General features: G+C 38.1%; 3 protein-coding genes across 5 annotated transcripts in view; 1 reads left to right on the forward strand and 2 right to left on the reverse strand.

The window, feature by feature from the left end:
- Nucleotides 1-6,175, reverse strand: part of LOC106140969 (MATH and LRR domain-containing protein PFE0570w-like) — a 40,199-nt gene extending 34,024 nt beyond the window's left edge. Inside the window, exon 1 of the mRNA XM_060952378.1 lies at nt 6,127-6,175. The gene's annotated coding sequence lies outside the window, so the exon portion shown is untranslated. The remainder of the gene's footprint in view (nt 1-6,126) is intronic.
- A 933-nt stretch (nt 6,176-7,108) lies between these two features.
- LOC106140968 (4-hydroxybenzoate polyprenyltransferase, mitochondrial) lies at nt 7,109-17,726 on the forward strand. Of its 3 annotated transcripts, none has more exons than XM_060952373.1 (7): nt 7,109-7,161; nt 8,337-8,644; nt 9,172-9,347; nt 10,595-10,742; nt 11,727-11,920; nt 13,227-13,415; nt 15,899-17,726. In XM_060952373.1, the coding sequence occupies exons 2-7, from the start codon at nt 8,362-8,364 to the stop codon at nt 16,079-16,081; spliced, it is 1,173 nt and encodes a 390-aa protein (XP_060808356.1). In that variant the 5' UTR covers nt 7,109-7,161; nt 8,337-8,361; the 3' UTR covers nt 16,082-17,726. The 3 variants fall into 3 exon arrangements, with proteins under 3 accessions (XP_060808356.1, XP_060808354.1, XP_060808355.1); XM_060952371.1 differs by having other exon boundaries at nt 7,132-7,476; XM_060952372.1 differs by having other exon boundaries at nt 7,132-7,463.
- Nucleotides 17,727-18,810: 1,084 nt separating this feature from the next.
- The window catches only part of LOC106133685 (GTP-binding protein 2-like), a 28,352-nt gene continuing 22,848 nt past the window's right edge, over nt 18,811-24,314 (reverse strand). Inside the window, exons 16-19 of the mRNA XM_060952257.1 lie at nt 23,533-23,706; nt 22,586-22,681; nt 21,131-21,258; nt 18,811-20,647 (exon numbers count right to left, since the gene is read on the reverse strand). Of these exons, the coding sequence (XP_060808240.1) occupies nt 20,605-20,647; nt 21,131-21,258; nt 22,586-22,681; nt 23,533-23,706 (441 nt within the window). The 3' untranslated portion in view covers nt 18,811-20,604. The remainder of the gene's footprint in view (nt 20,648-21,130; nt 21,259-22,585; nt 22,682-23,532; nt 23,707-24,314) is intronic.

Consider the following 24,314-nt stretch of genomic DNA (forward strand, 5'->3'; position numbering starts at 1 on the left):
GTATGCATCTTCAATGCTTGCCTAGCTAACTGCACCTTCCCTAACGCCTGGAAACAAGCGACAGTAATAGGAATTCCCAAGCCCGGAAAGGACCTCAAAAATCCAGTTTCATATCGGCCAATCAGCCTTCTCAGCTGCATAGGCAAGATATATGAGAGGATCTTAGCGATCCGACTCAGGGACTACACCGACTCCCTCGACCTCCTCCCAAACGAGCAGATGGGCTTTCGCGCTAAACACTCCTGCGCCAACCAACTGCACCGCATCACAGAGCACATCCTCAGAAACCGCCCTCGCGGCCGGCAGACGGGGGCGCTCTTCTTCGACGTAGCGAAGGCGTTCGACAAAGTCTGGCACGCCGGCTTGATCGCCAAGCTGGCCAACCTACAACTGCCAGACAGTCTCGTGCGCATCATCAGAGACTTTTTGTCGAATCGCACTTTTCGCTATAGAGTGGAAGGCTGCCTCTCGAGCCCCCATCCCATAAAAGCCGGAGTCCCTCAAGGCTCAGTGCTATCCCCCATCCTGTACGCCCTGTACACCAACGACGTTCCCAAAACTCCCCAAGTGGAACTCGCCCTATTCGCCGATGACACGGCCCTCTTCACCTCCGACACACGACGTGAAACCATTTCCAAACGACTCCAGCTAGCTGCTAACGCACTTGGGGAGTGGTTTAGGAAATGGAGGATCGAAGTGAACCCCGAAAAGAGTACGGCAGTATTCTTCTCCCAAGACCCCCGCGGTGCCACCAGGCCTTCAGCCTACAGCACCCGATCCCCCCTGACGCCGATATCTTTGTTTGGAAAGTCCATTCAGTGGGCCAGACAAGCCAAGTATCTGGGTGTCACCCTTGACAGTGGGATGACTTTCGGACCTCACATCCAGAAAGTCAGAAACCGAGCTGCCTTCTTCCTCGGCAGACTCACGCCCATGATAGGCAACGCAAAGATGTCGCTTAGAAATAAGTTGACTCTTTACAAGTTGTGCATCCGCCCCGTCCTGACCTACGCTAGCGTCGTATTCGCACACGCAGCCCCCTCCCACATCGAAAAACTCCAACGTATCCAAAACAGGTTCGCGCGGAGAGCCACGGGTTCGCCCCTGGGTCTTCGAACACGCGACCTGCACAGGGACTTGGAGCTCCCCACAATAGCAGACTTTCTCAAAGGCGTGTCGGAGCGCTATTTTGAAAAAGCTGCCACCCACCCCAACCCTCTGGTGGTCCAGGCCGCAGACTACACACCAAGACCAGACGCCCCGTTGCGCCGCCGACGCCCGAGGAATGTCCTCCACGATCCGGACGACCCCATCACGGTTGCCAACCGCCCCCCCGATAACCCTGCGCCCGCCAGGAGGCAAGGTTATCGATACCGTCCCCATCGCGCTCACCGGAACAGGGCGCGAAGAAGTAGGAACAGTAGCTCTTTTACCAGGTACCGCAATGTACCAGGGCGCTTCACGCCGACACGTTAGGCCCCTAAGGCAGGCTAGTCAAGATTAGAACCCATAAGGTTGAGCGTTGCATCCGCTCGCGAGTTTGCATTGCTCGCATTGCTCAAAGGCAAAGTCCAAGGCCGAGGTTCGTCCCAACGGGGAGCCCCTTGCGCGCTTTTGCCGAAAAGGCTGTTAGGAGGAGCGTCAAGCCCTCGCCTAAAAATGTCCCGCTGTAATAGTGAATGCCCCTCAGGCAAACTATGTTCTCATAGTCAAAAAAAAAAAAAAAAAAAAAAAAAAAAAAAAGTAAAATAAATGATTCTCATTACACATCTTTCTACTGGTATTTCATTTTGAGTAGTCCAAGCTCACAACAATTGGTGACCCCGATTCAAAAAAAAGAAAAATATTCAAGAAAATGGAAAGAAAGGAAGAATATACTGACGCGTCCGCCTCTCCGGAAGCAGTTGCAAGGGAAGTCTCCACCATTTCTCTTCAGTCAAGAATACCATCATTTTGGCGAGCACAACCGAAACTGTGGTTTGCACAATTTGAGGCCGTGGTATCATCATACAAGACCAGTGAAGATCAGAAATATAATCTCGTTATCGCCGTATTAGAAAGAACAGACATCGAGCAAGTGAGCGATATCATCTGCAATCCCCCATCTGCTGGAAAATATCAGGCTCTGAAGAAGAGATTGTTGTCGGTGTACGAGGAATCAGAGTCCAAACAATTTCAAAAGCTGTTAGGAGGATTAGAACTGGGAGAACAGAAGCCTTCACAACTTCTTCGTGTTATGCGAGATTTATCCGGAACAAAAGTCGCTGATGATGCCCTGAAAGTTCTGTGGATGGGACATTTACCGTCACAAGTACGAGCCGTGCTGTCTGTCAGCACAGAATCCTCGCTCGACACCATGGCCACGATGGCAGACAAAATGATGGAGCACACAGAACAAACCGTAGCAGAAATTCGACAGGATGCAACCCCTGGAAGCAGCAGCGGAGCACAAAACAATTTGCAATTTCAAGTATTAAGCAAACAAATAGAAAAGCTTACACTCGAGATTGCCGCTCTCAAGGAAGATCGATCCAGATTTCGTGGTCGTCAGCCCTTTAGAAACCCCCGTCGAAACAAATCGTCAACAAGATCGAAGTCGAGAAATGGAAGAAAACCAGGTGACCCAGAATGGGAGTGCTCCTACCACTATCGTTTCGGTGATAGGGCCAGAAAATGCCAGTCACCCTGCGCTCGACGACGGTCGGAAAACTAGAAGCAACATCGACGGTGGCGGGCGTTGGTGTTATTAAAGGGAGTAACCGCCTCTGCATCAGGGAGCTGAACACAAAGGAGCGTTTTCTCGTTGACACCGGCGCAGACATATCTGTATTAGCAGCAAGAAACAGAAAACAAACTCCGAGCAACACCTACAAACTGTACGCAGCGAACAATACGCCGATACGAACCTACGGAGAGAAAACTATAGATCTCAACATAGGACTTCGTCGCACATACAGATGGACTTTCATCGTTGCCGACGTACAGACATCTATACTGGGGGCAGATTTTTTACGAAATCACAAGTTACTCGTCGATCTACATCAAAAGAAACTCATAGACAGCGTCACCGATTTGAAGATAGAAGTCATAGAAACAACAAGTGATCAGCCGTCAGTATACATCATAGACAAAAATCACATATATCAAGATATCTTAAAAAAATATCCCGATGTACTACGCCCGATGTCATTGAGAGAACCAACAAAACATAGCGTTACACATCACATCGAAACCACCGGCCCCCCACTCTTCGCCCGGCCTCGACCCCTACCACCCGACAAGTACAAAGCAGCCAAGATGGAGTTCGAGAAAATGATGGAGATGGGTATTTGCCAACCGTCCAAAAGTCCATGGGCAAGTCCATTGCACGTCGTCACTAAGAAAAATGGCTCACTTCGTGTTTGTGGAGACTACAGAAGACTTAACGCCGTGACTGTACCCGACCGTTATCCCATACCAAGAATTCAAGACTTCACATACAGATTGCACAATAAGAAAATATTTACGAAATTGGACTTGAAAATGGCATACTATTGGATCCCAATCAAAGATGAAGATAAAGCAAAGACAGCCATAATTACACCGTTTGGACTCTTCGAATTTAATTGCATGACGTTTGGTCTACGAAACTCAAGCCAAACATTCCAAAGATTCATGCACGAGGTACTGCGAGGCTTGGATGACATCGTATATTCATTCATCGACGATTTATTAATATTTTCAAATACTCCGGATGACCACAAAAAGCACATAGAACAAGTCCTGGAACGCCTAAGTAAATATGGAGTATCGTTAAATATCGAGAAATGTGAATTCGGAAGAAACAAAATTGAATTCCTCGGTTATCAAGTCTCAGTGGAGGGGATAACACCGACCGATGAACGCACGCGCGCCATCTCTAACTATCCGAAGCCAAACACTGTGCAAGATCTCAGAAGATTTCTCGGCATGGTCAACTTCTATCGTGACTGCCTACCTCATCAAGCTGAACATCAATATGAACTGAACAAGTACTTGCATAACGCCAAGAAAAACGATAAGACGCCGATAATATGGACAATTGAAGCAGAAACAGCTTTCGATACATGCCGACAAAGCATTCTCGAAGCCACCACATTATCGCATCCAATGCCCGGTGCACCGTTATCATTGATGACCGACGCATCTGACTGCAGTTTGGGCGCAGTGCTACAACAGAAAGAAAAAGATGCATGGAAACCACTCGCATTTTTCTCAAAGGCTATGAGCGAAACGCAACGGCGATACAGCGTGTACGATCGCGAATTACTAGCTATGTACACCGCTGTCAAACACCTACGTCGACTTATAGAGGGGAGTGAAATAACTATTTACACCGATCACAAGCCGCTAGTAAACGCCTTAACAAGACCGCCGAGCAGCAGTGACACACCGAGAAGAGAAAGACAACTCCATTATATTAGCCAGTTTTGTACAAAAATCAAATTCATACATGGAGAGAGAAACCAAGCTGCAGATGCCATGTCACGTATAGAAGAAATAGAATTGCTCACATGGATAGATTACGAAAAATTATCACAAGAACAGAGAAAAGATGTCACCCTGCAAGATTTGAGAAAACATCCAAAGTTAACCTTTGCCGACAAAATTTTTGCAGGCGTCACTCAACCTATCACATGCGAAACATCGACGGGAAAAAATCGACTTTATCTACCGAAAGCTTTTCGTTACGCTGCTTTCAAAGCGCAACACGAATTAAGCCATCCAGGAATACGCACATCGAGAAGAATAATGACTTCAAAATATTTTTGGCCGTCGATAAACAAGGACGTCGGAACATGGGCCAAATCCTGCATTGGGTGTCAGCGTGCGAAAATTCATAGACACGTAGTCAGTCCCTTGGGCGAGTTTTCACCGGCAAGAAGATTTGAACATATACATACAGACATCGTTGGACCTCTGCCGATCTCGCAAGGTTACCGCTATCTCGTGACGATAATCGATCGCAATACAAACTGGATGGAAGCTATACCGGTCAAAGAGATCACCGCCAATATTGTTGCTCAAGCTGTCTACGAAGGATGGATATCGAGATTTGGATGTCCCATAAGAATCACCACGGACCAAGGCCGACAGTTCGAGTCATCTTTATTCAATGCACTAATGAAGAAATGTGGTATAAGGCGCATAAGAACTACAGCTTATCATCCTCAAGCTAATGGAAAAGTGGAAAGATTCCATCGCACATTGAAGGCGGCATTGATGGCCAGAGACGCAATTTCAAAGTGGAAAGAAGATTTACCCACAGTTTTGCTTGGCTTACGCACTGCACTTCGTGATGACAACACTAGTCCTGCACTGATGACTTATGGTTCTACGCTACGAGTCCCGTTCGATTTCTTTGTACCTACGAAGTCAAAGAATGAAGACGCCGAATTCATCCGTCAGTTTACAGAGACAATGTCAACATTCACACCTGTACAGAGAAAAATCGCATCGAGCAAGAATCTCTTTGTATATAAGGAATTGTCAAATTGCAGTCATGTATTCGTTCGCAATGACACCGTAAGAAGCCCGTTAACAGCGCCATATGACGGCCCATACAAAGTGATTGAGCGACACAGCAAACATTTTAAGATTGAATTGCCTCTACGAGCATCCAACATATCCATAGATCGACTCAAACCGGCGCACATAATCAATCTAGACGACAACATAGCAGCGAACGCGCAACAGAGCCATCCCCACTCTTCGGAACCCGCACCCGCGGCAAACACAGGTCCGCGCGCGCCGTCGGTTCACACACCGAGTGCGCCAAAACCACGCATTGTCATGAACAAGCCAAGAACACAGGAGACATTAACTAATTCGAAGACATCAAGATATGGAAGAAAAATCAAACCTAGTGTACGCTTCGCTTGAAGGGGGATAATGTGGAGTTCACATACAAGTACCACAGAGATTACTACGCGTCGCGACGCCGCGCTCTGTGCTGCGTGCCCCCCACCACCGCGCGAGTTACACTGTGACGCGTATTAGGTGTGAAATTAATTAATATTGTATAAATTCATGTAAATTTTGTAAAATAAATGATTCTCATTACACATCTTTCTACTGGTATTTCATTTTGAGTAGTCCAAGCTCACAACATAGTTTTCCGGTTTTATTTCGAGCAAACAGAAATAACGAAGTAGGGTTGGTTCGTATTTACGCGACCAGGTTTTAGGCACTGGTTTTTTAAGTACAAATACGGAAACCATCAAACAACCAAGTATTTTAATTCATTGAAATGTAAAATTAAGTAAACAAGTGCCTGCGAAGCCCTTTTTTCTAAATAAACTATTGATTTTGACTTATTCGTACTCCTAACACTTTTGATAATAAGGCCTAAGCTTTTCAAAAAATAAGAAATTAAATAGTTTCAATTCTTATTTTATGAGAAGCTTATTGCTAATAGCATAAGCATAACACAATCGTGTAAACTTTTAAACACATGAACTATTTCTTTATTTAGAATGTATATTATTTTTGGAGTAGTATATTTTTGTCGGACATCTTGCTGGGCGCTCCTTAGCGGGTTACGAAAAAGAAGAACGTCACGTGAACCCATGAAAAAAAACTCAAATTGAAAAAAATATGGTTCAGTTTAGTTCGATCTGTATGTATTAAGTCCGCGATCAAATCGCGTTTTGATGAACCGATTTGATGCGGTTTTCTGGAAAGTGTTTGTTACACTTAGAAAAAGTTTTTAGAAATTTAACCGACTTCAGAAAAGGTTGACATACATGGAGGCGGATCTCTTTTTTCAAAAGTTTTCTGTAATCGTTCTCGTACTTCTGCACATTAAGGTTCATTTTCTTATAAAAAGCCGGCAAGTATTTTTTACCCGGGTATTTACTCGAACGCGTACCTGTACGTAGTACGTGAATTTACAAGTAGACCCAAGACGAACTAATATTTTTATTTGTTTTTGATTTGATTGATGGTTTGACTTGACAATGACGTTTTGATTTTTGACAATCAGAAACAAAACATGATAAACAAGTGGCAAAGAACCGAAGAACAAAGTCATACAGACAACATTAAAATAAACTTTCAAAAGAAAAGTCAGTGTCATCTGTTATGGTCATGTCAGTTAATCAGTCACAGTCAGCAGGTTAGGTAGTGTCAAAATATCACGAGGTTGGTGTGCCCGCGATTTTCGAGATAGTCATTAATTTTTCTATTATTTTATTCAATAAACTTAATTTATTACATTATTCTATGAACTATACAAACTTATGATCTTAGACTTTTTATTTGAATAGTTGTTTCGGAGAAAAAGCTAAACGTTTATCATTTTATAACCTTCGTCACTGGAGCCCGATTGTTGATGATTGTGTAATAAATAAAATTAAAGTGTTTTTTGCACTAGTTTTTGTACTTACACAGCAAAAACAAATGTGTTCATAGTCTGTGTAAACCATTATACAAATACAGATTGTGTGAGTCATTTTTGTAAGTTGAGCCTGTTTTTATCTCAGTCTTAAATTGTAATTTCATTACAACACACTTAGGGTTTTGTTCTTAAAAACAAAATGTATAAAGGATATGGTAGTTTATGTCATCATAAATTATCATTCTCCTAGACTTTTTAAATTATTGTTTCCCTAAATATTTTTTAAACAGAACCTAGTTTAAGTATGTATTCTGCTACCAAACTTTGCATTTTATAAATAATTTTCAGTTTTACATGTAAGTTTTACACGTTCTAAAGAAATAGAATGAAGAGTCAGTGAAACCATGACTTGTAAATTCTTAAATTGAAAACAAATTACAATCTATGTTGTTCTCTTTTGACCTTGAATTCAGAGTAAAATTGTTTCCTGTTGACCCTAAGTTCAAGTTCATAGCTAATTTTCTCATTCATAGTACACTGTACATTTTACTGTATTTACATGTAACTTTTAACATAAAATGTGAGTCAGTATGTCAAGAGTGGGTGTGTAGTGGGTTCAAATTCCACTTTGTAGTTGTAGGTCTATCATTGATCCTATTTTTTTAATATTACAACAATTTTTTTCAAAAACAGGCACATAAATATAATAAACAGCATAAAATTGATCTAGGTGTCCTACATTCTGGAAGTTTAGTTTTCACATAATGTCTGATATATTTTTTTGCTTTATTAAATTTTTCATGTCCACCAATTAAAGTATTATTGATGACAAATATGCATAAAGTTGTGTACAATTGAATGTTAAAAGAAATATTCTATATTTTCTTAATTTCTATACAATAAAGATATTACAAACAAATATGATAAATACTTGGCATCATTTATTTCTAGCTAACTATTTTCTTTCCTCTATTTTCAGGCACAACATGTTTTAAGAAACAAAAATGTTGAACACACTATGCAAAAACTACAAGATTCCATACAAAATATTATGCCTAACAAGTTATAATAATGTCCTAAAAATACAACTGAAAACGTGGGCCAGAAGTCCAGTATTTCTAAACCAAAGACTAGAATGTAGAGTGCATTCCACACAGAGTGATTCCCATAGACAAAAAGTTGTTATAGAGACAACAGTTCCTAAAATTGCCATAGACAAGAAGAAGTTAGATTTATGGAATACGGTTGAGCCGTACGTGAAACTTGCCAGATGGGACAAACCGATAGGTAAGTTTAGATTATAATTTAGGTTATCTATTTAAATCTCTATTCTATGTTTAAGCTGAACAAACAGCTGAATGTGGCCTTCCAGTCTTGTCGGCTCTGTCAGGGGAGTGATGAGTGATGTGATTATATGTTATGTTACATTTATTTATATATGTTAGGAACGAACCTCTGAGTTAGCAAAATAAACAAATGCACTAAAAATGAAATTTAAAAAAATTGGTTTGTTTGAACGCGCTTATCTCAGGAACTACTGGCTGGAATTGAAATTTTTTTTTTGTTTAATAGACCATTTATCGAAGAAGGCTTTAGACTACTATTAGGAGCAAAGAAATAATGGAGAATGTGAAAGAAAATGTGGGAAATTATTCATCCTTGAGGGCTTGAATGATGCCTATTAATTTTTCCACGCACAGCTAGTTTAATATATGTATTCATCAAAAAATTACAAACTACATATCATTACAGATTTTTGACCAAATGCAATTGTGACGAGCGATGATGAGTATAATATAATGATTTGTTTGCAGGCGTGTACCTGTTGTACTGGCCGTGCACATGGTCCATAGCCCTGGGCTCGCTCCCCGGGACCGTCCCGCTGCAAACCAGCCTGCAGACCGCGGCGCTGTTCCTGGTGGGAGCCGGGCTCATGAGAGGCGCGGGATGCACCATTAATGACTTGTGGGACAGGGATGTTGATGCGCAGGTACGATTTGAATACAGATGAAGGCCTTTGATCAAATTAAGGACGTCCTGGTAAAGGGTCAGGTCAAGAGTACCCGAAACCGCCGAGCTTGCATGAAGAGAGTTATGAATGTGGATGAAGCAAAGGAAGTGTGCAGAGATCGTGGCAAGTGGAAAGAGGTAGTCTCTGCCTACCCCTCCGGGAAAGAGGCGTGATTTTATGTATGTATGTATGTATGAAGGCCTTTCGTGCCGTGTGGTTCCCGGCACCAGTATAAAAAAGAATAGGACCAATTCGACTCTTTCCTATGGATGTCGTAAAAAGCGACTAAGGGATTGGCTTACCAACTTGGGATTCTTTTTTTGGCGATGGGCTAGCGACCTGTCACTGTTTGAGTCTCAATTCTATCATTAAGCCAAATACATAGCTGAGTGTGGCCTTTTCAAGACTGTTGGCTCTGTCTACCTCACAAGGGATATAGACGTGACCATATATATGTATATGTATGTATGAAGGACTTTCGGTCAAGGGCACAAATTCGAATCCAGCCCGGCTATGTACCAATGCCTATTTTCAAATGTATGTACATTAGTTTGAATATTAACCGATCCTCTTACATTGAGGGAAAACTTCGTGAGGAAACCTGCACACTCAGGCAATTGGATGTGAAACCATGATTGATCCAATAAGGGCTAGGTTTAACTGCAAAGGTTGCGGAGGTTAGATAGGAGTCGCTTCGTGTAAAAACCTGACTCACCCAATCCAGGGTCCATAGTCAAAGGCATACCCCGGGCTCTTCTCCAGAGTGGTGAGGATACAACCGGGACTTAAATCAGGAGGAAGAAGTCTCTACTATAATGTTTGGTCAGGTTTGTGCGTGCAAAGAACCATGTTTTTGTTTCTAGCGGAAGGTTATTCCAAAGCCGAGCAGAAGTTATATATATTTTTAACTAGAAGCCGCCCGAGACTTCGTCCGCATGGAAACCCTATCAATCCCGCGGGAACTCCGGGATAAAAAGTAGCCTGTATGTCATTCTGGGTCTTCAGCATAAATACATAACATACCAAATTTCATCGTAATCGTGTCAGTAGTTTTAGCGTGAAAGTGTAACATACATCCACAGTGACATAGTCACAAACTTTCGCATTTATAATATTTTATTTATTTATTCTTTATTGTAACAATTACAATTTGTAAAGTACAATAGGCGGACTTAATGCTACTTAATAGCATTATCTAACAGATAGTTTATTTATTTTTTTTACAGGTGGAGCGCACAAAAGACAGACCATTAGTGTCGGGCGTCATAACGTCCAAACAAGCCGTGTATTTTTTGGCGGCACAATTGACATTAGCGCTGGGAGTCTTGTTACAACTGAACTGTTACAGCGTCGCACTAGGCGCGAGTAGTATGCGTAAGTATACATACATACATACATATGGTCACGTCTATATCTTTTTTTTAAGGCGAGGGGCTAGCAACTTGTCACTATTTAAATCTCAATTCTATCATTAAGCCAAATAGCTGAACATGGCCATTCAGTCTTTTCAAGACTGTTGGCTCTGCCTACTCCGCAAGGGCTATAGACGTGACCATATGTATGTAAATAATATCTTATATATAAAATTTTCGTGTCACAATGTTCGTTCCCGTACTCCTCCGAAACGGCTGGACCGATTCTCATGAAATTTTGTGAGCATATTGAGTAGGTCTGAGAATCTGCTAACATTTTTTTTTAACTAAAAATAACTTAAAAATTATTATTTATATGGCCGAACAACGTTTGCAGCTAGTGATAAATAAATAAATAGCCGTGTGGTTTCCGGCACCAATACAAAAAAGAATAGGACCACTCCATCTCTTTCCCATGGATATCGTAAAAGGCGACTAAGGGATAGGCTTACAAACTTGGAATTCTTTTTTAGGCGATGGGCTAGCAACCTATCAATATTTGGATCTCAATTCTGTCATCGAGCCAAACAGCTGAACGTGGCCTATCATCAGTCTTTTCAAGAATATTCTCTCTGTCTACTCCGCAAGGGATATAGACGTGACCATATATAAATATATACGGGACAAATTACATACACAGATTGAGTTAGCCTCCAAGTAAGTTCAAGACTTGTGTTACGAGATACTAACTCAACGGTACGGTATTTTATAATGAATACTTATATAGATAAACATTCAAGACCCAGGCCAATCAGAAAAAGTTATTTTCTCATCATGCCATGGCCGGGATTCGAACCCGGGACCTCCGGTGTCACAGACGAGCGTATTACCGCTGCGCCACAGGGGCCAAACGACCATATGAATATATGGGAAAGAGGCGTGATTTTATGTATGTATGTATGAATATATGTACTATGTGTATGTGATAAATAATATCTTGTTTCAGTGCTCGTCGTAACTTACCCGCTAGCGAAACGATTCACCAACTACCCTCAAATGTTCCTCGGAGCGACCTTCAACTGGGGGGCCTTATTAGGGTACACGGCCATACAGGGCAGTTTGAACCCCAGCGTCTGCCTGCCTTTGTATGGAGCCGCCTTGGCTTGGACGGTCGTGTATGATACAATTTATGCGCATCAGGTCAGTAGAAGTTATATATATATATATATATATATATATCTATTCTAATATTATAAAGCTGAAGAGTTTATTTGTTTGAACGAGCTAATCTCGGGAACTACTGGTTCAAATTAAAAAAATATTGAAAAATTTTGTGTTGAATAGACCATTTATGGAGGAAGGCTTTAGGCTTTATAACATCACGTTGCAACTATTAGGAGCGAAGAAATAATGGTAAATTTGAAAAAAAAAACGGGGAAAATTACTCATTCTTGAGGGCTTCCGTTGCGTGCGCTGCGAAAACGGTTCAAGATACCAAAAATATATATATGAAAGAATTATTCCTCTTGAAAAAATCTAAAAAAAATTCCACGACAGTATACATATGTCTATCTTATAAGATTAACTCACTAGAACCGTTCTAATGGTAATCAAAATTTATAAAGCTGAGGAGGCTGTTCGCAAAAATAAATGATGCCCAAAATAACTATTCCACGCGGACGAAGTCGCGGGAACAACTAGTCTATTCTAATATTATAAAGCTGAAGAGTTTGTTTGTTTGTTTGAACGCGCTAATATCAGGAACTTCTGGTTCGAATTGAAAAATTCTTTTTGTGTTGAATAGACCATCTTCGAGGAAGGCTTTAGGCTATATCACATCACGCTGCAACTATAAGGAGCGAAGCAATAATGGAAAATGTGAAAAAAAAACGGGGAGAATTATTCTGCTACATACATCCTTGAGGGCTTTAATGATGCCCAAAATAACTATTCCACGCGGACGAAGACGCGGGCGCAGCTAGTGGTTCAATGAAGGGTTTTATCTATCTATCTATGACGGCCTCTTTGGCTCAGCGGCAGTACGCTTGTCTGTGACACCGGAGGTCCCGGGTTTGAATCCCGGTCAGGGCATGATGAAAAAAGAACTTTTTCTGATTGGCCTGAGTTTTGGATGTTTATCTATATAAGTATTTATTATAAAATATATTATCGTTGAGTTAGTATCTCGTAACACAAGTCTCGAACTTACTTCGAGGCTAACTCAATCAGTGTAAATTGTCCCGTAGGTATATATTTATATTTATTTATATTTATCTATCCACCCCGCAAAGGATATAGACGTAACTTACTATGTAGTTAGTTACGTATATGTAAATAAATCCAGTTATTTACATACCTACTATTATTTACCTTTATTTGCCTACCCCTCCGGGAAAGAGGCTTGATTTTATGCATGCATGTATTTACATACGTACATATATACATATATGTATATGTAGGTATGTAAATAACTTCTAATTTCCCTTTTTCATCTCCCAACTAACAGGACAAACTGGACGACGCCCGCATCGGCATGAAATCCACCGCGCTGACTTTCGGCGCTCGCACGAAACCCGTGCTGGCGGCGTGTCTGTGCGGCAGCGGCGCCGCTCTGGCCGCCGCCGGAGTCTCCGCCGGACTAGCGGCGCCGCACTACGTCGCTGTAGCCGCTTACGTGGCGCACGTGGGGAGGCAGGTGAGGCCTGGTTAACGATATGTATAATATACATATAGGTTTTTAAACCTGAAATCAATGATCTGATGAATGAATGTCTATGATCAGCGCGTGCAAACAAACAAACTCTTTAGCTTAAGTATTGTAATATAAGTATATAAGTATTGATAAACAAGATAAATACAAATATATTTATTTGCCAATAAAATAAGAATTGAGATCCAAGTAGTGACAGGTTCCTAGCACATAGTCTCAAAAAACCCCAAGTTTATAAGCCTATCCCTTAGTACCCTTTTACGACATCCATAGGAAAGACATATTCATCTTTTTACTACGCTTTTATATTAGCTTGGGTTGTATGTATGTATGTATGTAACGGAATCTTTGAGCTTAATTTTCACTGATTTCTAAACGTCTGATCAACTTGAAACTTTGCACACGTATCAAGGACCGATGACAATGCAATATTTTGATAAGAGTTTCTCATTATCCTTATTAAAACTGCCAGGATTAATAAATTCATTTTTAGATCCTTCGTATGAGAGTAAGAGAGACAGAGATAGCACCAGTGCCAGTAATCTCCATACAAGAAACCAAGAAGTTCTGACGTATAAGGAGTCCAAAAAGAGATGTAATATATTTCCATATAATGTTACTATTAACCTGAGGCTTTTTTATTTCATCGCATCGCTCCATTTAGAATTACCATTAGAAACAATAGTAGAATTAGTAGAATATTTTAAAACAATAAAAAATATATAAGTAATAAAACAAAAATAATAAATGAAAATTGAACAACTAAATTTACAACAATACAAGAATAAAGTTACTACCTACAGAACTTTGTGATATTTAATACGTATTTAACATATTAATGCAATTCTTGAATTAACATTAGGTATCTTTTGCCTATTTTTAATAGCAACACTGTAATACTCGTTTAAGAAATGAGTGACATTTATTTATGTCAAATAAGTTTTGCAGTAAGTTTCGAATTCGATTAGAAAACCTGTAAACTTTCTTTCTGTTTTTTTATACCGGTGCCTATGTATTTGCACTTTGTTTTGTGCTGATAACTTGTCGTTATTTGTAGTTTGGAATCTTCCGTTGAGTCGAGCTTTGTTCTTCCGGATATTCGTGTGATTTTATCATCTGAGATTGGACTCTGACTGTGTTCACTGTGTTATGCAGATAGGACTCCTGTAAAAAGTACCTGATTATTTGAGATAGGAGTCCCAAGTTTGTGTTTGTTTTTGTGAAAGACAGTTTTACAACGAAAGTGCCACGATGTCTTCCGATAAACATTGTTGCGTTCCTGGTTGTAAAGGCAGTGGAGGTATGTTTGAAATATTTTTGTTCCTGTATCAATCTGCCTCTTAATCTTGTGGTTTGATTCCTGGCAAGGCCACAATCGAAAATTATTATGTTTGCTGGATAATCAAAAATATTATTAACAGTGATTTATCACTATAAAATTCTTTTCAACTGGGTTTAACAATCATCATACATACATATAATCACGTCTATATCCCTTGCGGGGTAGACAGAGCCAACAGTCTTGTAAAGACTGATAGGCCACGTTCAGCTATTTGGATTTAAGATAGAATTGAGATTCAAATAGTGACAGGTTGCAAGCCCATCGCCTAAAAAAGAATCATCATTATGAGAATATTATGAGATTTAATCCAATCAGGCCACATATAACTTTAAGAAAGTTAGTTGTGAAAACCTCCGGCGATGGGCGCATGGTTGCGAAAGTTTTTTCTAGTAAGATAGTTATACTAGAAGTGTTAACTTCCAAAAAATAATTGTATAAAAAAACTAAAAAACTACGCGTTTTATTGCTAATCGAACTAAAAAATAGAAAATAAATAATAGTTTAAAAAAAACTAAAAAACTACGCTTTATTGCTAATCAAACTAAAAAATAGAAAATAAAAATTAATGACAAAGGAATTATAAAACAGTAGTAGTAAGTCGAACAATCAGTTATAGTCAATTACCTCTGATTAAAATTATAACAAAATTAAATTTATAAACAAAACAATTTAAATCTGAGTAAAAAGCGTGGGGTGCCTGATGTAGTAAATATTAAAATCATTCTATTAGCATATATTTATGACAAGAGAGTTATGAAAATGAAGTAAAATGCACCCCACGCTTTTTACTCTGATTTAAATTGTTTTGTTTAAAAATTTAATTTTGTTATAATTTTAATCAGAGGTAATTGACTATAACTGATTGTTCGATTTACTACTACTGTTTTATAATTCCTTTGTCATTAATTTTTATTTTCTATTTTTTAGTTTGATTAGCAATAAAGCGTAGTTTTTTAGTTTTTTTTAATTTGTGTTGGTGCCGGGAACCACACGTCATAATTACAATTACAAATAAAAAATAAATAAATTCATATGAAATTTTTTTGTGTGAGTATTCGAATACATAATTTTAATAAAAAAAGAAAATCAACACTAACAACTTATTTATGTTATTTCATTGTTACAGATCTACACGCTGGACGTGGACAATCCTGACGACTGCGCCAAAAAGTTCAAATCTAACTCCTTAGTCGGCCTTATTATCTTATTAGGCATCGTAGGAGGCGGCTACCAGCAATATATCGACAACAGGGAGAAGAATAAAGGCAAAGAAAACTTGGATGTGGTCAAAAGCTGCGTTTTTAGCTAAAACAAATATAACACATAGGAATTGTGAGGTGTTTTTTTAGAAACTCAAAATTAGATCGATATTGAAATTAGGGTTATTTATTTGTTGTTACATTGGGTGTAGCTCGAAGATCTATTTTACGTAAGCAAGCAACAAATATAAGTCTGTTAATAACCTAACTTGATTGATAATGGGGCTTATTCGCTTACGTCGGCAGGTAATAAATCTCTGTCTTTCTTTTTGGTTCAAATCAGAGTTAGAAAGGGAGGGAAGATAAGGCATGTGCCTTATTCGTGAAAAAACGTTGTTATTTGCCGATTCAGTGAGTCGATATGTGAGTATGATTTAAATGTCATCATAAATGCTATTTTCCGAACTTTGTCAGATACCAGTCGTTTCTCGTCTAACATTTCTCGCCTGAGACACGATGTTTCTTACCTTGAACATGATATTTCTCGTCATAAGAGCGATGCTTTATAGTAAAAAAGTTAACTTTCTCATAAGATACCAATGTTAACGTCAAAGATGCGTCTTTTCTTATCAAAAGAGCAAGTGGAGAATGATTGTAAATCAATGTTTCCACTATAATTTGTTACTTATCATTATTTATTACTTTTATTTTATAAACCATATTAATATTTTAAATAACCGAAATTTGGGACAGCTTAAAGACACACAAGTATTTATGCAAATTTTTTTATATCAATGAAATGATAAACTGAAATTTCAAAGTTACTTTAAATTGAACAAATATTGTCACGATATGAGTGAGTGTTACTACTTTTGTAAATGTGTGTTATTGCATAAACAATTTATAATTGCATTAGTAATTTTGACTTTTAGCGATTAATGGTTATTTGAACGGGTATAATAATTGTCACCAGTAGAAGTATAAGACGGCGTATTTTATTAGAAAAAATAAATAAAAATATTTAAATGTACAAGATACCTTTGACAAATATTTGTATAATAAAATGATTCGTTGATTTATAATTAGAATTAGTTTTAAACAAGTGGCTGTGTTAATATTTATATATTAGCAGTTGTCAACTTTTGTTCCTAAATATAGTTAATTGGGTTTTAGTTTTTTAATTTAGGAATATAGTTTCAATTATTAATTTTTTTTTTCATACAAAGCGCACTTTTAAATAAAAAGCATGTTAGTTGAGCTTAAAACGACAAATACAACTTTAAAAAAAATTATATCGATAATCCAATAGTGAAAAATCAAGGTCGTGACCTGAGGCGTACCCCAAGCTCCTATCCAGGGATATGATAAAAATGGCAGAAATTGTGTCAGGAGGAAGATATTGATCCGAGAGAAAAACATGGAAGAAAATCTTATATAAATTTAGATAAAATAATGTGAAAATTATTAAGCGAACACTTTGGAAAAACAATATTTTTATAGTTTTAATTTTTTTAATGGTGCCTAGTGTATTTTTCTAACTACATCCTACTTCTAACGTTTATACCCTTATGGTTGAACCTTCTTATTGGTTTTTAAAACAATTTAAAAAAATACATGAATAAGTTAATAACAAAATAATCGAAAATATATTTTGTACTTTCCTGGAAAACAAAAATTTCTTTTTTTATACCTACTTATCACTTATGTTCTTTAGAGATATTGTGTTTGTGTGCGTCTAGTCATTAGATTTTGTATAATAAACAATTTGTACAAATTTCTTTTATTTTTATTTCCATTAGCGGTGCCACAGACGTGCCAAAGTCGCAGATTATGTACCTTTATAACAGTGAGAAACTTTCATAACCGGTTCAATGAAACAAAGTTACTATACCTCTTTATGATATAAGTATTGATTTAAAGGTTTTCTACCACAGAGGTTTTATACGAGAGGAAAGATGACATGCCTTGTTTGAGTTTGAAAAGACACCCACATTAAGTTGTTTAAGATTTATTTTTGCTGCCACACCTCTGGACAACTGTGATGATTTATTTAGAATCAAACTTCCATGAGCATTTCACTATGTCTGCGTACTCCTCTGTTCCGGTCTACTTTTTTGGAGAAATCTTTCCAGGTTCAGGCTGTGAGGCTCTGGAATGCTCTTCCTGAAATGATTAGGAGAGCTCCTAGTCGCTCTGCGTTCAAACATGCTGTGAAGGGGTTCTTTCTTCGGCAGATTAATGATGGGTCATCCTAATTATATATGTTATATATTTTATGTATGTATATGTATTTATAGTGTATATTATGTATCTTGTATGTATTTACGCATTTTTTTTTGGAATGTATGTATTTTGTCTGTATGCATGTGCACTTTATCGCACCACCAACTTAGTTTTTTCTGTTTGGTCAGCTGGTTGACTGGTAGAGAATGCCAAGCGGCATTAAGTCCGCCTTTTGTACATTTTTGTTTTTGTGCAATAAAGTTTAAATAAATAAATAAATATGTCTATGCTGGGACTAACTCGTCCCACTATGGGTGTGAAGACCTAGACGAACGTATCTTGATCAAATTAAGGACGTCCTGGCAAAGGGTCAGGTCAAGAGTACCCGAAACCGCCGAGCTTGCATGAAGAGAGTTATAAATGTGAATGAAGTGAAGGAAGTATGCAGAGATCGTGGCAAGTGGAAAGAGGTAGTCTCTGCCTACCCCTCCGCGAGAGAGGCTTGATTTTATGTACATATGTATGTCTCACTATGGGAATGGGACAAGCGGGATTCACCGGCATTCACCTGGCGCTTTGTCCCGCTTGCAAAATGTAGTAAATAAAAACACAGTCGTAATTTCGTTCATTTAATTGAATATGTTAACATCCACATTAGTGTAATTAAAGCAAAGTGTGTGTGCATACATTTAGCAAAAGTGGACCTATTTGTAATGAGACAATTATTATATTAAAAATGTGCACTGCTTACAGAACAATATACACAGTAAAATATAACAAAAATTTTATAAAAAAAAAAAATATACCCCATTAAATTACAAATTTTAATTTTTCTAGTCTGTGGCTTGACTAACGTCAGATTCGAATTATAATAGTGATGAACGAGACTTGGGCTTTAAAAAAAGACTAGATGAGTCTTGAGTTGTAAGACTAACAATTAATTTGAGCCAGTCTTTTATTGTAAATTAATCGGCCGAACAAATTTAATTACAATTTAAAAACTTTAATTCCTATTTAGGAACGTAATGTCATACAAATACAAATAAAGTCAATATATGTTTTTAAAACAATTACAAATATAAATTATAATTTTTTATAGATAAGACAACCTGACCCTTGGTTAACATTGACAGTGAGTCAGTTTTATCTGCCGTCAAGTGTACTTAAAAACCTCTCTAACAATGACAATTTGTGATAACAAAGTGATACAAATTTTAAAATTCTAAAATACTGAGAGATTGAATACAATTTTTGTTTTATCCTAAATATTTTGACTAATTTTAATAATGTTAATCCAAAAACGTAAAGCTGAGTTCACATTGGGCTACACGCAAAATTTTTCTACCTAAATGTAAAAAAATGTTTAACTGGTAAAACTTGTTAAAATTTATATAATTTCTATCAATATAAGATAACGTTTTAAACAAAATCCAAGGTTTAATTTTTTTTTTTCGAATAGGTATAGTATAGTTTTTCAGAGTCCTGCGAGGCCTTAATATTGAATTAAGAACACGAAGAGATGAAAGAAAGAAAAGAGACATATAAACTTCTAATACAAATTTTATAATCATATAAGAAAAGAAAATTTCGAATTTCAATATAAATTACTCAAAATATTGGATTTTGCTTCAAACATTATTATATCGATATACTTACTTGTTCATTAATATTAAATCATTATAAAAAAAAGAACTTATTAGCTTCAATATTCCGTTTGTTAGTATTTCAAATGTCTATCTTAAAATTGTACTTTTCATTAATTTATTTGTCAAAGAAATATTCCTCTAGTGTGTTACAAAAACCTAACAGTTTTAACACACACTGACATATAAGATTTAAATAGATAAGTATCACTAAGTAAATAAGTAAGTTAAGTAATTTTCTGCAAATTTGCGTTTGTTCATATGTCGCCAATGATAAAGAATTATCAGATGCATCATACAGTACTTAAGTAGAATGATGATTGGTTCCCTTTAGTCTAAAAACATTTTCCGAGTTAAACCCCCATCTACCGAACTATCCACAAACATGTCATATCTTACCTCTCTCAATGTGCATTCGTCCACGATTTAGATTTAAGAGATCTGTAAATTGACGTCCAGTGAAAATGCTGCAGTGTAGTTTGTTCCGCCACTTCTTCTACACATGCGCTTTGGAAGCGGCAGTAGTTATAAAAAGCGATGTGACGTCAACAAGTGATACCTTGTATCCAATTTTGTAAATTAATCTATTCTATCATAATACCTCTCTTTTCATCTCATCAAGCGAAGGGAGAGAGTCATATTCGTCGTCAATTAATGCAGGAATTATTTCAACTGATCCTATGAATATACAAATACCAAATTTACAAATGAAGCCCAAAATTGGGACGTATTTAAGTGACGCGGAGATATAAGACAAATTTTCAACTTCAAGGTATATATGGGAAAACTTGCGTGACGCGGCCGATGCCCCTGCAAAGCAGAAAAAAAATTATAATTATTATAAATACATACATAGTGCCCTGTGGTTCCCGACACCAATAAAAAAAAAAGAATAGGACCACTCCATCTCGTTCCCATGGATGTCGTTAAAGGCGACTAAGGGATTAACCTAGGCTTGTAAACTTGGGATTCTTCTTTTAGGCGACGGGCTAGCAACCTCAAGTCACTATTTGAATCTCAATTCTATCATTCCCAGAAGAATCCCAAGTTTACAAGCCTAGGTATCCCTTACTCGCCTTTTACGACATCCATGGGAACGAGATGGAGTGGTCCTATTCCCAAACGATATGACAATTAGTAGGTGACATAACATAACATAAAAAATCACGCCTCTTTCCCGGAGGGGTAGGCAGAGACTACCTCTTTAGTAAGTGACATTCAAAATATTCCACAATAACGAATAAGAAAAAAAAATTTGAATTTTGAAAAAAGAATTTTCTAAATTTCCCCCACCTGGTGCCGCCGCCGGCGGTGAACAGCAGCCGGCGGCCGCGCGCGAGGAACTCCGGCAGCCGCACGAACCGGAACAGCGCAGGCGCAGCTTCCCCGGCGCGGATCACGCTGTCGCGGGACATTATGCCCTGGGGAAGTACACACATATGTACGTTGAAGTTGACGTCGTTGAAGAAAATGCTGCAGTGCAGTTTGTTACCGCTTCTTCTGCACTGACGCCTTGGAAGCGGCAGTAAACTTAGTTTTAAGTAATTTATTTGACGTCAACCAATTTTGTGAAACCAAACGTTTTGACAATTATTAAGCGATACGAAGTATTGTATAATACCTAATAAATAAAAATTTTGAATTTGAATTTGTCTGTTTGACAAGTGACAAGCTTATTCTATATTTTTTGGCCCGTTTGTTCCTATACACGTAAAAATTAATTTAAATCTTTCATACATACATATGATCACGTCTTCATCCCTTGCGGGCTAGACAGAGCCGACAGTCTTGAAAAGACTGAATGGCCACGTTCTGCTATTTGGCTTAATGATAGAATTGAGATTCAAATAGTGATAGGTAGCTAGCCCATCGCCTAAAAAAGAATCCCAAGTTTGTAAGCCTATCCCTTAGTCGCCTTTTACGAAATCCGTGGGAAAGAGATGGAGTGGTCCTATTCTTTTTCGTATTGGTGCCGGGAACCACACGGCACATATTGTTGCTGCTATATCTTAAGCCGGGTAGACAGAGCCACCAGTCATTATACAATTTGTGCTAAATAATATCAGAAAACTTAACTAGAGAAGGTAAATTAAGATGGTGGAGTTACTGTAACTTACATTTTTTTATGTCAATTTCTTTATACTATTTTTACATACATAAAGTGACGTCTATATTTTTTGCGAGGTAGGTATAGCCGTCAGCCTTGAAAGACTAATAGGCCTCGTTCAGCCGTTTGGCTTAGATAGAATTGAGATTCAAATAGTGACAAGTTGCTAGCCCATCGCCTAAAAGAAGATTCTCATGTTTATAACTCTATCCCTTAGTCGCATTTTACGACATCCATGGGAAAGAGTCGTAATAACGTCGTAACTTTCTCAATCGATGCTCTTTGCCCAAACAAAATTAAAATTGAATAAAATACATATATAAATAATAATTCTGATGTGCCGTGTGGTTCCCGGCACCAACAGAAAAAAGAATAGGACCACTCCATCTCTCTCCTATGGATGTCGTAAAAGGCGACTAAGGGGTAGGCTTATAAACTTGGGATTCTTCTTTTAGGCGATAGGCTAGCAACCTGTCACTGTTTGAACCTAAATTCTATCATTAACCCATACAGCTGAACGTGGCCATTCAGTCTTTTCAAGACTGTTGGCTCTGTCTACCCCGCAAGGGATATAGACGTGACTATATGTATATATGTAAAATACCTATAATGTTTACATAAATAATAATTCTGATATTTACCTCGACTATAGCGGTCTGTCGCACATTGCCCACGTGGACGGTGCATTGGAACCCCGGCCCTATGGACGTGGAGTGGCGAAGAACTTGCACCGTCGCCTGCATCAATAAATAAATGTCAAAACAGACCAGAGATTAAAATTTTAAAATTTCGCACAGCGCCATCTATGGAGCAGCATACATACATACATACATATGGTCACGTCTATATCCCTTGCTGGGTAGACAGAGCCAACAGTCTTGAAAAGACTGAATGGCCACGTTCAGCTATTTGGCATAATGATAGAATTGAGATTCAAATAGTGACAGGTTGCTAGCCCATCGCCTAAAAAAGAATCCCAAGTTTATAAGCCTATCCCTTAGTCGCCTTTTACGACATCCATGGGAAAGAGATGGAGTGGTCCTATTCTTTTTGTATTGGTGCCGGGAACCACACGGAAACCACTGCATGGAGCAGCATTGTAAAATAATGAACCGTTGCACGTTTCAAGTCCGTACATTGCCAACTATCTATTACTAACTGTCTGCATATATAAATAAGCAACCTTTTTATGTTTGAAACTGGTCACTAATAAAAAGGGATTATCATACAGAAATTTGAATTAAAAAAAAATGATGAAAATGTAATTTTGTTTTAAGAGCAATTGTTTACATATAAGTCTCAATAGTATTTAATACTAGCTGTTGCCCGCAACTCCGTTTGCGTGTTATTGGAAATACAAAGGTTAAGTTTATTATATTAATTAATCAAAAACTCGCGAGATGGCTGTAGTTTTGCTCCGCCTCCATTTAATAATAATAAAAAAAGTTACGTTTGTACTCTATGACCTAGAGTACAATCTCGCGAGTTTTTGATTAATAGAGTCTATGTCATAGTCATAATCATGTCTATGCTCTATGATTAATACGCTTGCGCGTTACAATTCCGCACAGCGCCATCTATCATTCACCTGGAAGAACAGACATCCGCGGGGCTCCTCGGGGTCCTCCAGATACACTCGGCCCTCGCAGGTGCACTCCGGCCCGTCCGCGTCATCTTCTTGTTCTAGAAGATTCTTGTTTTTCCTCCGCACCGATTTCCTGTTGTCATTGTCCGTTTGTGATTGTTTCATTAGTTCTTGTACCTGGGGTATATAAGGAAAAATGTCAAAATTATTGTTCTATAGAGTCATTATTTTATTTATATATTTGTGTAAATCAAAAAATAATAATAAAACTTGATGTTTGATATGTTCCTTTTATAACTATGTACTTACTATTTTCTTGTTACTGTGTAAATTTCTATGCAATAAAGATATTACAAACAAACAAACAAATAAAATAAAGAGAAATTAAGTACAAGGGCAGAGAAATTTCTACCAACTGGCCCACGACAGGAAAGTGTGAAGAAAGGCATTGGCTTGTGTACATAATAATTAAGATATAAAATTACATAAACTTACTGATATTAATAAACCTACAAAATAAAAGTCATTGTGAAATAATAAAAATTATTTCACAGATGTGGGACAGGATATGAGAATAGGCAAAACTTCTTAGTAAATGCCAAGTCATTGAGAAAAAAAGTAAAAGAATAGGAACTCTCCGTCTCTTTACCATGGATGTCGTTAAAGGCGACTAAGGGATAGGCTTATAAAATTGCGATCCCTTTTTTAGACGATGGGCTAGCAACCTGTCACTATTTGGATCTCAATTCCATCATTAAGCCGAGCAGCTGAACCTGGCCATTCAG

Source organism: Amyelois transitella, chromosome 28 (assembly GCF_032362555.1).
Source record: "Amyelois transitella isolate CPQ chromosome 28, ilAmyTran1.1, whole genome shotgun sequence".
NCBI lineage: Eukaryota > Metazoa > Arthropoda > Insecta > Lepidoptera > Pyralidae > Amyelois > Amyelois transitella.